Here is a 15,271-nt window from a genome sequence, read left to right as displayed (position 1 = left end):
ACAGGTTCTCATATGGGATGCTGGTGTCACAGGCGGTAGCTTAACCTACTGTGCCACAATACTAGCTCTCTAAAAAAAAAAAAAGTGGAGAAAAGACATGAACAGACACTTAAAAGTTCAACATCATTAGCAATTTAGAAAAATACATATTAAAATAGTTGGAGGGCAGCTATGCCGGAAAGAATCACTATATTCCTAAAGTAATTATGAAATCTGTACTCCTTAAATAAAAGGTTTCTTTGGGGAAAATAAATAAATAAATATAGTTAGGGCCAGCACTGTGGCACAGCAGGTTAAGCCACTTGGGACACAGGCATCTCACATCACAGTGCCAGTACAAGTCCCACCTACTCAGCTTCTGATCCAGCTGTCTGTAGATCGTAAAAGACAGTCCAAGTACTTGGGTTCCTGTCACCCATGTGGGAGACATGGTTCCTGGCTTCAGCCTAGCCCAGCCTTGGCTGTTGAAAGCCATTTGGGGAATGAAACAACAGATAGATCTCTTTCTCTCTTTCTGTGTATGTGTGTGCGCATGTGTATGTGTGTGTGTGTGTGTCTTCCTCTCTGTCACTACCTCTCAAATAAGTCTTTTTCCAAAAAAAAAAAAAATATATATTTACTTCCTTGAGAGGAAGAGTCATAGACAGAGGGAAAGGCAGAGAAAAGTCTTCCATCCCATGGTTCACTCCCCAAATGGTAGCAATGGTCAGAGCTAGGGCAATCCAAAGTCAGGAGAGAGGCGCTTCCTCCGGTCTCCCATGCAGGTGCAGGGGCACAAGCTTTTGGGCCATCTTCCACTGCTTTCCCAGGTCATAGCAGAGAGCTGGATCGGAAGAAGTGCAGCCGGGACTGGAACCGGCACCCATATGGAATACTGGCGCACAAGCAGAGGCTTGGCCCACTCTGCCACAGCGCTGGCCCCTCAAATAAATAAATAAATAATCTTTAAAAAAATAAGTAAAACCCCAAGTTATCCATCATAGAAATACATAGAAAAATTATTATGATATACTACTAACCAGGATGGCTACAGTAACAAAAAAGATAGCAACAAATGTTGCAGAAGATGTGACACAATGATACCCTCATTCACTGCTAGTGGGAATGTAAAATGGTGTACCTACTTCAGAAAACAGTCTGGCACTTACTCAAAAGGTTGAACAGTTTCCCCATTATCATGCAATCCCACTCCTAGGTAAATATCCAAAATAATGAGAACACAGCTACAGAAAAACTTGTACACAAATGTTCACAGGTTATTCATAATAGCCAAAAAGCACAAGAAAAAAAAAAAAACAAATATCCAGCAACTAACTCCTGGATGAGTAAAATGTGGTAAGTTCATGCATAATTATTACTCAGCAATAAAAAGGAATAAAGTACTGTTATATGCCATAACCTAAAGAAATCTTGAAAACATGCTATGTGAAAGTCAATTATAAAATATCACATGGGAGCTGGCGCTGTGGCGCAGCGGGTTAAAGCCCTGGCTTGAAGCGCCAACATCCCATATGGACATGGGTTCTAGTCCTGGCTGCTCCTCTTCCGATCCAGCTCTCTGCTATGGCTGGGATAGCAGTAGAGGATGGCCCAGATCCTTGGGCCCCTGCGCCCACATGGGAGACCCAGAGGAGGCTCCTGGCTTCAGATCGGCGCAGCTCCGGCCATTGCGGTCATCTGGGGAATGGGCCAGTGGATGGAGGGCTTCTCTGTCTCTCTCTGTAACTCAAAAATCTTAAAAAAAAAAAAAATCAAAAAAAAAATCATGTGTTGGGGCCAGCGCTGTGGTGTTAGTGGGTAAAGCCACCACCTGCAGTGCCGGCATCCCAAATAGGCACCAGTTTGAGTCCTGGCTGCTCCTCTTCTAATCCAGCTCTCTGCTGTGGCCTGGGAAAGCAGTAGAGGATGGCCCAGGTCCTTGGGCCTCTGTATTCGCATGGGAGTCCTGGAAGAGGCTCCTGGCTCTGGATCAGCGCAGTTTGGGCCATTGCCCCCATCTTGGGAGTGAACCAGTGGATGGAAGACCTCTCTCTCTCTCTCTCTCTCTCTGCCTCTCTGTAACTCTACCTTTCAAATAAATAAATAAATCTTTAAAAAAGAAGTGTTATTTGATTCTATTTGTATATATATTCAGAATAAACAAATGTATAAGACAGAAAGTATACTGGTTATCTAGGGCTGACAGTGAAGACAGAACCAGGAAGCAACTATTAAGAAGTATGAGGTTTCTTTGTAGAGTGAAGAAAAATTTCTAATATTTGCACAACTGTGAATATACCAGAAGGCATCAAATTGTATATTTTATGAGTAAATATTATGATACATGAAATCCAGCTCAATAAGGCTGTAATAAAATAAAAATCTGCAATTAAGTATCATTGTCAGAATGGTAACTCACAATACTAATGCACCAGGGATACAAAACAACTAACTGTGATACACTGCTAGTGGAAAGGAAAATGATACAACCACTTTGGAGGATGATTTGATCTTTCTTATAAACATACCCTTACCCAAACTATAACTCAGGAGTTGCCTTTCTAGATACATACTCTAGAAAAAACAAAATCACATTCACATAAAATCCTGTACACAGATTTTTACAGCAGTTCTATTTATAATTTCCAAAAACTAGAAATAATCCAGATGTTCTTCAATAGAAGAATGCATAAACAAACTGTGGAACACTCTCACTCTCATAGAGTATGTCTTAGCAGAAAAAAGGGATAAATAATTCATCAATAGATACAACTTGGACACATTCAAAAAGTTGTATACCATATAATTCCAATTATATTATAATCTAAGATTACAAAACTTATATAGAAATGAAAAGATAACTGTGGCCAGAGATTACAGGGGTCAGGAAAGGATAACATAAAGGAGTCTTTTAGGGATGATAAAGTCTTTAGCTGTTCTGTACCTGATTATGATGGTGGTTACACAAATCTATACATATGTTAAAATTTCAAGAACTATTTACCAAAAGGAAAAAAGTGAATTTCTCTTTACAATTTAAAAACTAGTATTTTTTTTAACCCAACATAAAGTCAACTTTTTCTTTAGTTCAATCTCAGGTCATTAAACTATCTTTTCTGTTCATCTCATTTAAATAGAAATTATATATATTTATAATATTGAATATATATTTATACATTATATTTATATAATGTATATTATATATTGTATATTATAAATATGTTTATTTTTATAATATCAAATATTTATATACAAGGGACCAGCACTGTGGCATAGCGGGTAAAGCCTGCAGATTTACATATATGCACATATAAATATATAGTCTATATTATATATATTCATATATATAAAAGATCCTGGCAAATGAAAAATATCCTAAGGAATACTCAGAGGTACTAAAGTATCAGAAAATCTGGTCATTAATAAAGAGGAAGAATCACTATATTCCTAAAGTTGTATTTATGAAACACTTTAAGTCTGTATTCCTTAAATAAGGTTTCAGGAGAGCGGGGAATAAAAATAAGGAGTAAACAAATTGGAGATGATCGGTCTGGAGCACAGGTTTGGAGGTACATGATGACAAATGTTTTTAGTTCTCTAAAAGGATGAACAAATGCATGGGAGGGGATTAGACTTGCTCTATATAGTTTAAAAGACAAACATTACCAATGAGTTCTAAAAATATAGAATTGTGTAGGGTTATCAGAAATTTACTATACTTCTAGAGATTATTTAAGGATTAGACTGACCCTATAGTTTTCTTCCAACTCAAACATTATATGAATCTATAAACTAAAACTTCTAGAGTTAACCTATGAGGTTAGAAGGTACTGAACATCTAATAAGCTATCTCTTGCTCCCAAAATATCACTTCTCAATGCATGAAAGTAATACATAAAGCACCTTTAAGTTTCATAGTTTTTAAAAGGCTGACTAAATATAAAATCTTAACAAAAGCCATATTATGAGATGTATTTAATTTCTCAAAATCTTGTTTGTCTTAATATTCAATTCAAATTATTAATGCCTAATTAAATCTAATTTAATTAGATTTAAGACAAAAGTTATAAATTTCATAAATTTCTATAAGCATACTGATGAAACCTCTTGAAAAAGAAGTGCTCTTTCCATACAAAGAGTGGTAGTCCTCAAAACAGCCAAAACATCTGTATTCACTTTAAAGCTCATCAAGACAGACTGACATTTTTAGGAGAAGCATATGGCTTGCTGAACGGTCATCTAGAACAGGATCTTTTGTCTAGTAAGCCCTATTCAAGGACCATTTACTTATGTATGGAGTGGCTGAATAAAGCGAAGAACATATTTCTGAGTCCTAGAAAACACAAAGAAATAAACTCTTCATGTAATTTTCTTTAAGGATATAGCACAATATGCTAAGAAAGCAGCCAGATCTTTATTCTCAGAAACAGTACGCTCAACTTTTGAAACAATTCTAAGAAATCACTAAAACAAAGGAACTCTAGAGAAGCAAGAAACTTTCTTAGAGGAACTATATCCAACCAAAGACCACCTCCCTAAAAAAAGCATTTCCATTTTAAAGGATAAAACACTTTCTTCTTAAAACTTTGAAGGGCAGAGTTCAACAGCTGTGCTCTATTAAACCTGAGCCCTTCCAAAAGGAAGAACAAGAGTCTCCAGAGAGGGAGGAACATGGCCTGCTTTCTCCAAAATGCCTTCTTTGCCTCTAAGCAGTTTCTCCAAGAAAAAGCCTCTATACAGTGTGGGTAAAACACACAAAATTCAAGTTAGATTAGGAAAACATACAAACACAGATGCATTTTTATTTGTTTCTGAAAATCCCCCCATATGCCTCCCAAGGAATAGAAGATTTCTGAAATCTTTCAAGATATAATGTAGCAATTGTTTTTTAAAGTAATTTTCAGACCTACCTTCCCACCAGAATCACCATATACAGCTAAGCCTCAACCTAAATTTACTGAACCAATATAGACTGAGACCAAGGCATTTGAATATTTTTATGCACACAATAGGTGATTTTGATGTACAGCAAGCACTGAACTGGAGAATGATCCCATAAAAATGAAAAATTAAGTCTAGTGAGTCCAGACAAGGAAAAAAGGTCAGTTGAGCAACTAAACTGGTTCTAAAGAATCTACGGTTGTATTTACCTATCAAAATGTTACTGACAAAAGAAGTTGAAATAAGAATTTTGAATTGCTTTATGTCGTTACTTAAAGGACAAAAGATGTAAGCTTAGTTTGGTAAAATTTTCAAATATTTAATGAAAACCATTATGAAAAATGTGGTCATTGCAAAATTCAAGTGCAATGAGGTTCCAGGATTTTTTCACTCTGCAAACTAAAACAGGAAAGTTGTAAGAGCTCATGTATTCTTTTTTTTTTTTTTTTTTTTTTTGACAGAGTGGACAGTGAGAGAGACAGACAGAAGGGTCTTCCTTTTCCATTGGTTCACTGCCCAATGGCCGCTGCGGCCGGCGCGCTGCGGCCGGCGCACTGCACTGATCCGATGGCAGGAGCCAGGTGCTTCTCCTGGTCTCCCATGCGGGTGCAGGGCCCAAGCACCTGGGCCATCCTCCACTGCACTCCCGGGCCACAGCAGAGAACTAGACTGGAAGAGGAGCAACCTGGACCGAATCCAGCGCCCCGACCGGGACTAGAACCCGGGGTGCTGCAGGCGGAGGATTAGCCTAGTGAGCCACGGTGCTGGCCTCATGTATTTTTTTTTTTTTTCTGATTTATTTATTTATTTGAAAGGCAGAGTTACAGAGAGACAGAGAGACAGACAGAGAGAGAGAGAAGTGTCTTCTATCCACTGGTTTACTCCCCTGATGGCCACAATAGCCGGAGCTGTGCCAATCTGAAGCCAGGAGCCAGGAGCTTCCTCCAGGCCTCCCACGTGGCTGCAGGGGCCCAAGGACTTCAGCCAACTGCCACCGCATTCCCAGGCCATAGAAGAGAGCTCGATTGGAAGTGGAGCAACCAGGACTCGAACCAGTGCCTATATGGGATGCTGGCACTGTAGGCAGCGGCTTTACTTGCCATGCCACAGTGCTGGCCCTGTATTTTTTTAAAAAATATTTATTTATTTATTTATTTATTTGAAAGCCAGAGTTACAGACAGTGAGAGGGAGAGACAGAGACAGAGTTCTTCCAACTGCTGGTTCACTCCCCAAATGGATAACAGAGGCCAGAGCTGAGCCAATCCTAAACTGGGAGCCAGGATTTTCTTCTGGGTCTCCTACATGGGTGCAGGGGCCCAAACACTTGGGCTACCTTCCATTGCTTTCTCAGGCCATTAGCAGGGAGTTGCATCAGAAGTCGAGTAGCCCGGACTTGAACCAGCACCCCTATATGGGATGCCAGCGATGAAGGTGAAGGCTTAACCCACCATGCCACAGCGCCAGCCCCAAGAGCTCATGTATTAAATATAATTATCCGTCAACCTTAAAAGAGGTCAAGGCTTTAATCCCAACAATCTACACTTCAACAACCAGAGTTTCATTTAGTCTACAGATTTTATAAAATCCTAATAGATTTAGTCACTTGATATTTAAGCTCATGATAAATGACAAGATGCAGTGAAACTGCTAAAGAAAAGCAGACCAGTCAAGGAAGTATGTACGATCCTATTACAAAATAGATGCAAGAACTCAGAAAGCATAGTAGTCACTTGGTAGTTTTTAAAGGCAACAAAATAAAACCAATGATCGCTAAAAGTGAGAAAAAAAAATATTCTCAGTATACCTTATTTAATGCATACATTAATACATGTATTAGGCTTTATGTAAGAGGATTTTTTTAAAAAAGATAAAAATCAAGTCACCTATAAAAAGATCTGCACCAGAAATAATAATGAAATTTGGAGAAAAAAAAATCCTTAGACTCCCCATAAAACAGGTTCAGGGGAGCAAAAGTAAAGATCATCAGATAGTCTCTCAAGTAAAGAAAAAACTTGTACTCCCATGTTTACTACAGCTCAATTCACAATAGCTAAGATAAGGAATCCACCCAGATGTCCATCAATGACAACTGAATTTAAAAAATGCAGTTATATATACACTACGGAATACTATTCAACCATAAAAAAGAATGAAGTCCCATCTTTTGCAACAAAATGGATGCAACTAGAAACCATTACACTAAGTGAAATAAGCTAGTTTCAAAAAGACAAATATCATATGTTTTCTCTGATTTGTGGCAGTTAATATAGAATACCAAAAACTGTATAGGAATGAAATGGTCATTTCGGATACAATTGTCATTTTCAGCCCTTGTTTATGAATTGTGGTCTTCCCACTTTTTATTTATTGAATATTATGATTAGTGGCAAATTAAGCCTGTGAATACAGAGTGGATTAAAATTATGGTTTTGCAAAAACTGAAGAGAGGAGGGAAGGGGGGACTGCAGGGAGAAGGGGAGTGAGGGAAGTGTGGTTGTCTTGTTGGAACTGTACCTATGGAAAGCATAAAATATGTTCTTTTTATAGTAATAAAAATTTCAGGAAAAAAAAACCCTTGCTAAAAGAAAGAAAAAACTGAAAAACCTTGAGGTTTCAATTTACTATTATCAGACACACTATTCCTCACTGCAGAAATCAACAAATTGGCTTAGACTGCTAAATCAGACTATTTCTTAGTAATGAAAGCTAAGTACTTTCAGTTCTGTACCTGTTTCCTCATCTGGAAAAGGATGGTAAGAACACCTGAGACAATCTAAGTGAAATCCTCAGCACAGTGGTTGAAAAACTGTAAGCTAGAAATAAATATGAGCTATTACTAATTTATGCCCAAAATAAAAATCCCAATTCTCAACTTTTACTAAGGAATGCAATAGATTTTAGAAGTTTTCCCATCTGAAACTGTTTGTATTCAGTACAAGCAACCTGTGATGTGGCTGAATTTTATATTCATGACACCCCAAAAAGACCTCTTCTAGCAGGTTATTACATATGAACCAAGTTACTCCATCTTTCTTCATTAAAACAAATTCAGAGTTGGTGAACTCAAGGGGCTTCCATAGCCTAGACAGCTCATAGCAAGAATCTCGGGTGATTGCTGACATCATAAATAAGAGTGCCAATTGTTAAATCAACAACGGGAGTCACTGGGTTCATGCTCCCCACACAGGATCTCTGTCCTTAATGTGTTTATGAAACTCAAAAACAACATTACTAGTCGAACAATACCCTATACCTGGTTCGGTTGTGTGAGTGCAGCCTGTTGAAATCCCTGCTTAGTATATACTAAGTTGATCTTCAGTATATGAAGATAATTGAAAATGAAACATGATGAAGGGCGGGATGGGAGAGGGAGTGGGTGAGGGGAGGGCCACGGGAGGGAGGGAAGTTGGCGGGGTGGGGAGCCACAACAATACAAAAGTTTTATTTTATATTCTACTTAAAACTATTGGTTGAACTCTGTAATACACAATTACTCTGAGGTGTTTAATTAATGCTATAACTGGTACTCAAATAGTATTTTACACTTTGTGTTTCTGTGTGGGAGCAAAATGTGGAAATCTTTACTTAATATATGCTAAATTGATCTTCTGTAGATAAAGATAATTGAAAATTAATCTTGATGTGAAGGGGAAGGGGAGAGGGAGTGGGAGAGGGGAGCATTGTGGGTGGGAGGGAAGTTACGGGGGGGGGGGGGGAAGCTATTGTAATCCATAAGCTGTACTTTGGAAATTTATGCTCATTAAATAAAAAAAAAAAGACTCATTTATTATCATCTTTAAAAAACTTTAGGTAGAGTTAGCTACTCTTCCCACAAAAAAAGCTCTTGTGTTCCAAGATTAATTAATTCATTTCTACTCCCTGGTTTTCAAAAATTTGAATAGAAAAGACGAGTCAGGACATTTATCAAAGTATAGGAGTTCAAGATCTATTATGAAATAACTTCAATACACAAGTCAAGTTAACAGAAATTCCTAAATTTTACATTTATTAAATAAAAAATAAATAAAAGTAAAAAAAAGTGCAAAGGGAATATAAAGTAAGAAATATTTATGGAAAAAAGGCAGGGCAAAGTTGTTACTTATCAATAGTCACTTTGAATATAGATGTCATCAACTCTGTAGTTAAAAGACACAGACTTGCTGAATAGATTGAAAAACAAAACCCAACTATTTGCTGCCTACAAGAAACACAACTCACCAACAAAGATGTACAGAGACTGAAACTGAAAGGATGGAAAAAGATATTCCATGCTAAGAGAAAAAATAGACTTTAACTCAAAAATTGTTAAAAGAGAAAAAGAAGGGCACTATGTAATGATTAAGGGATCAATTCAACAAGACTTAACTCTCTTTCTCCCTGTTTCTCTCTCCTTTCCCAAAACATTTTCAAAAACTTTTAAATAAAAAAAAAAGAAATTCCTAAATTCAAACCACTGAAACATTTAGAAAAAATCATACTCATATTTATGTATTATACATTTATTTATGCCTAACATTCCCTGATGAGGCTAGTAACAGAAATATTGACCCTGGCTTCCTGTTTTTCTTCATAATCACTCATCTCTAAGTATTTATTTACTCATCTATGTGATAAACATTTAAAATAAACAAAATTGTTCCAGCTCTCTAAAACCCTATGACCCCATCACTAAGTGCCTGTGTGTGTGCCTGCGTGCATGTGTCTGTGTCTATGCAAAAAGAGTACAGGTTGTTATACTTGGGTAACTAACAGGCCAAACATTTTTCTGGATTATAAGAATAGGTATTTATCACTCAACTGATATTTTATATTAAGTACAAGAATTACTTTTTTGCTTTGTTGCATGTTGTCTTCATCCCAAGAGCTGGCCTAAAAGAGCAGGTCACACCTGGGATCCGACCATTTCGCATTAGAGGAAAAAGGAACATGGCAAAATATGGGGCAATTTTTTTTTTTTTTTTTTGACAGAGTGGACAGTGAGAGAGACACAGAGAAAGGTCTTCCTTTTGCCGCTGGTTCACCCCCACAATGGCCGCCACGGCCGGCGCACCGCGCTGATCCGAAGCCAGGAGCCAGGTACTTCTCCTGGTCTCCCATGGGGTGCAGGGCCCAAGCACTTGGGCCATCCTCCACTGCACTCCCGGGCCACAGCAGAGAGCTAGACTGGAAGAGGAGCAACCGGGACAGAATCAGGTGCCCCAACTGGGACTAGAACCCGGGGTGCCGGTGCTGCAGGTGGAGGATTAGCCTATTGAGCCGCAGTGCCGGCCATGGGACAATTCTTAAAGTTTCAGTTTGGGGGGCTGGTGCTGTGGCAGAGCCGGTTAACACCCTGGCCTGAAGCACCGGCATCCCACATGGGCACCATTTGAAGACCCAGCTGCTCCACTTCCGATTCAGCTCTTTGCTGTGGCCTGGGAAAGCAGTAGAAGATGGCCCAAGTCCTTGGGCCCCTGCACCCACATGTGAGACCAGGAAGAAACTCCTGGCTCCAGATCAGCGCAGCTCCAGCCATGGCGGCCAATTGGGGAGTGAACCAATGGATGTTAAGACCTCTCTCTTTTCTCTGCATCTCCTCTCTGTGTAACCCTGACTTTCAAATAAAGAAATAAATCTTATTTTTTTTTTAATAAAAAAGCTTCAGTTTGGCTTCAAATACATTTCCACTCACATTTCAATATCCAAAGCAAGTCACTTGGCCAATGGTTAAAGATTTGTAATCCTGAAACAGGAACTATGAGTATCTTATGATCTATCACAAAATTCAGGCTATTTAACTCAATAATAAAATTAGAAGGTTTACTATGTGTCAGACATTATTCTAATTTTTGTATTTTTGAAAAATTCAATTTTCCAAAGAATTCAACAAAGATGTCTGCTAATGGCCAATGAAGCATGGGTATTTTCTGATGAGAAAAATAACCAAAATAAATCTACTAGAAGACACCTGCAAAACATTTCAAGCTTTCATAACTTGTCTTTGATGTGTTACAATGACAGCAGAAGTAACTGTTCCTCAGACAGCAATTCACTTATCCAGCTTATCTGAAGTGGAAGCTAATCTGTTTATATTAAAATGTACTAAATGATTCTCAGATTTGGGTTGAGCCTGTTTCCCACCAAGGTGTAATATACACAGAATTCAACAGTCTGAGGACCACTTCCTCACTGGGGGTCTCTGGGGAATCAATTTCATACTGGCTTACATAGTTTTGGAAAAAAAATAATAATACAGCAACACAATAAAGCCAGAAATTGGGCTATAAAAAAAACCTCAGTAAGCAGTCCCATATTCTTAGTTCCCAGCACAATCATTAACACTTCTGAACACCTTAAGAACTATGTTTGTGATAAACACAAGACCTAGTGCAAATTGAGAAGCATTATTCTAAAATTTGATGATAAAAAGCTGGGTGAAATAAGTATAAACAAATGTCTCAATAAATAAAAACATTGTATCCAATAGCCTGAGTCTTAAACACTGCTACTTTGAAATAAAGTGCCAATTTATCTGGCTGATAGATATTTCTAAATAGTTAAAATTTACCCTGGAAAATCACTTAGGAAATTAAGAATAAATGTAGAAGACCTATCCAGTGCTCTCTTTTCTCACATTCAATCCAGGGAAATGAGAAGGCCATGGAAACAGACTTATTCAAGAGCACAAATTCAGCGAGTATATCAGCTGAATTACCTCTGCTATTTAAATAGTGTTTGCCTCTCTTATGTGTAAATGTTGGTTTGTTTTATATCTGTTTTGTTTTTTACTGATATTCTGCAATTGAATTCAGGTAAGTTAATGCAGCAACCAACTGCTTCCTTCCACTGATGTTCCGTTTCTTCTGTTCCTTCATCCCCGCCTTACCACCTACTATACTGATTCCACCCTCCCATATTTCAGTCAAGAGATTTGAAATGTTGTCATTTGGAAATGTATTTCTAAGCATTACAATAAGATAAATTTTAGAGTGAATTTTTAATTGGCTCTCTTTCCAGTCAACCTTTTCAGATCCTCAATACTCTAAAATCATAATGGAAAAAGTATGTTTGAGGATGACAAGCAAATAACATAAAAGGAAAAAGAACCATAAATTCCTTCAAAGTGAGATGATTATAACCTTTCTGGGGTAAGAAGAAAAGTGTATGAAAAATTTATGAATGTTAACTTGTACTTAAAAATTGTTTTCCTTGGCTTTTAAATGTTTTAAGGTTATATTTATGAGAATTTGAAAAAAAATTAAGAAATTTTTAAAAATTTAAATAAATAAAATTTGAATAAACATATTTGCCATGATGGGTCATTACACCATGTTTATATGTACTAAAACATCACATAGTATAAATAAAAATTAAAAAAAAAAAAAGAGCTTGGCTGGGTGTTGTGGGAATTCCAGTTTGAGTTCCAGCTGCTCAGGTTCCGATCCAGCTCTCTGCTAATGTGCCTGGGAAGCAGCAGATAATGGCTCAAGTAACTGAGTCCTCTGCCACCCATGTGGAAGACCCAGATAGAGATCCTGGATCGTGGCTTTGGCCTGGGCTAGCCCCAGCTATTGTGGGCATTTAGGGATTAAACCAGCAGATGAAAAATTTCTCTCTCTTCCTTTCTCACTCTCCCTTTCCAATAAATAAAATTTAAAAAAAATAAAAAACTTATAAAAGCAAAATTTTATTTTCAAATATTTTTCAAATCTTTTTAAGTGTTTTTTTTTTTTTTTAACTATTTGACAGAGAGTGTGCATGTTTCCACTTGCTGTTCATTACCCAAACACCGATAACAACCAGAGCTGGATCAGGGAGAAGCCAGGAGCCCAGAACCCCATTCAGATTTGCCAGGTGGGTGTCAGGGACCCAAATCCTTGAGCCATCATCATTCTCTACCGCCTATGATGCATTAGCAGAGAAGCTAAATGGGAAGTGGAGCAGCTTGGAGACTCTAACTGGTTCTCCAATACCAGATGGGGGCACAGAAAGCAACAGCTTAAGGCCATATATAACGCCTCCTCAAATCTCTTATAACACACAGGCAAGTTTGGATATGTAGTAATAATTATCCCCAGTCTCCACAATGTAATATCCTCTTAACTTCAGTCATCATAATTGTTGACAAAATGGCTGAGACTTAAATTTACATACGCCTGCTTGTTTTATTAGCCATGTGTTAGTGGTCCCTTCAAACCTGTTTTCAGTTCTACAGCTACTAGAAGTACATTATTATTTGGGAATGCAAAATTACTCCCAATAATATCCAGGGAGATACAAACTAAGCTGGGTCACCGTTAAACCAGCATTGAGTTAACCAGTGGTGCCTTACACCTTAGATACACACTTCCCATTCCTGAAGGTCCCCACAGGTAGAATGCTTAATTACAAACGTATTTACCTTTCCCCAGCCTTAGCCCTCTTACTTTCCCCTGACTCCACACTGTGTAAGTATTGCTCTACTGTTGCCTTCAAGCCTTTTCATAAGCCACTGACCCTACCCAGGACACCGCTTCTTTCCCAACCAACACCCACTACTTAAAACCTAGTAAAAGTCACCTCCCCAAATTTTTCTGATGAACACTTTCTCTTTATTCCTCTTTACATTTACTTAACACTAACTTAGCATCCAGTTAGACCCTCTTTTCAATGTTTAACCTCCCACAAGCGTCACAGCTCCATCCAGTCTTTCCATCTGTTCTCATCAGTCTCCACCGAAGGCAGCACACACCAAATACAAGGCACGGTTCACGTTTATACACTAAAGGCTGTGAAAACAGCAACAAAGCGATACTTTTCAGATACAATGTGAATATGTGTAGGCAGGTATGTACAGTATTAGTACTGTAATAAGTTTAGGGAAATTCGGAGAACTAAGGAAACAGAGGATGAAATAAAGCAGTCGAGAGGGGGAAAAAATCATAAAACTGCAAAGCAAAAACAGTGACACCCATTCCTGAATTTCTGTGACGCTTTAACAAATGTCATGGGAAACCTCGGGGCATCACCACAAGCCTTTTCAAAATTACCTTCCAAAACTAACAGCACCGACAATTTTACTAACGCTGAATTCCAAACAAGTTTTCCTCCCAAGCGGACTGATAAATAAAATAAGCTCTCTGTTCATACACCCAATCAACACCACGTAAAGCCGTGGAAGGGAGACGGGAGCCTTATCCTCCAGGGAGGACTTGGGGGGGGCGGCAGGTGACACACGGAAAGGATGCGGAAAGCGGCGACAAAATCAGCGAGGCTCCTCCCCTCCTGCGGGGGCTAGGGTTCGGCTCCAAGCTCCGCGAACAGAACCGCACCCCAAAGACCCTCTCCCTCGGCCACAGGCCAAAAGTTTCCAAGGAGCCGCAGCCCTCCTCGCGCTCCTCGCATTCCCGGCCCCACTCGCCCAGCGAACCTAAGTCCGCCCGCCCTCTCCCAGGGAAAGGGTCAGCGGAGGACGTGTGCCCGGACGCCTCCCGGGGACTCAGCCACCAGGGACCCCGCAAACATGGAGGGGCTTGAGAAGTCCGAAAAAAAGAAGCCTGGCGATTCCATTACCTGGTTGGAACTTTGGAAACGGAAACGGCAACTACCGCCGCTGCCCTTCTCCCCAACAACGCCGGCCTCAGCGCCACTGACATTGACACCGCCGCCATCTTGCTGCAGGCAAACGGCAGGATGGGCGGACGGATCGCCGCAAGGATCGAACTTCCTTCGTTCTCAAGCCGGTGCGACCGCAACCTGACGGAGTCCCGTGGAAGTTTGCTTTCTTTTGTAAAAAAAAAACTATGGTTTAGAAAAGAGGTAAAAGGTATGGTCTGAAGAGATTAAAAAAAAAAAAAGTGAGTGGGAGAGAAATGCAGAAGTGCACTGAGTGGAAATATTACCGTCAAAACGTATAATCCTTGTTGGTTGTTGGTAATGATAATGAAAAGAGCAGAAGAAAATACTTGAAAAACACCTGCAACTCATAATTTTTCAAAGACCTCAGAATATTTGGGGCTGAGCCCACTGTGAGAGCCAGAGGGCTCTTTGGGTCTTTGAGAACCTAAAGTAGTACTTTTCCAAAGTGTTGCCAGATTCTGTTTGCAGGCCCTCGGGACAGGGCTGTCTTTAGTTTGGTGTTCTGTAGTTGCAATGATATCATGTTTTCCAAACCAAAAATCTGGACACATGGCCTCGCAAAAGGTTTTTTGGGGGTCAAAGTGTAGATTTAAAATGAAAAACCATATATTCATACCATTATTTCCGCAGTACATCGTGAATATGTGCTTGTAATCCGTATACACTATATATCCTAATGCTCTATGTAAAAAAAAAAAAAAAAAAAAAAAAAGAAAGAAAGAAAATTATCACTGAGACAAGTGTTGGTAATAT

At 38.9% G+C, this 15,271-nt stretch overlaps 1 protein-coding gene across 1 annotated transcript in view; it reads right to left on the bottom strand.

Annotated features, from left to right (window-relative positions):
- The window catches only part of NDUFS4 (NADH:ubiquinone oxidoreductase subunit S4), a 113,214-nt gene extending 98,333 nt beyond the window's left edge, over positions 1–14,881 (bottom strand). Inside the window, exons 1-2 of the mRNA XM_008262198.3 lie at positions 14,782–14,881; positions 14,453–14,663 (exon numbers count right to left, since the gene is read on the bottom strand). Of these exons, the coding sequence (XP_008260420.2) occupies positions 14,453–14,663; positions 14,782–14,866 (296 nt within the window). The 5' untranslated portion in view covers positions 14,867–14,881. The remainder of the gene's footprint in view (positions 1–14,452; positions 14,664–14,781) is intronic.
- Between the last annotated feature and the right edge of the window lie 390 nt (positions 14,882–15,271).

Source organism: Oryctolagus cuniculus, chromosome 14 (assembly GCF_964237555.1).
Source record: "Oryctolagus cuniculus chromosome 14, mOryCun1.1, whole genome shotgun sequence".
In the NCBI taxonomy this organism is placed as follows: Eukaryota; Metazoa; Chordata; class Mammalia; order Lagomorpha; family Leporidae; genus Oryctolagus; species Oryctolagus cuniculus.
This window is presented reverse-complemented; position numbering and strand designations above follow the sequence as displayed.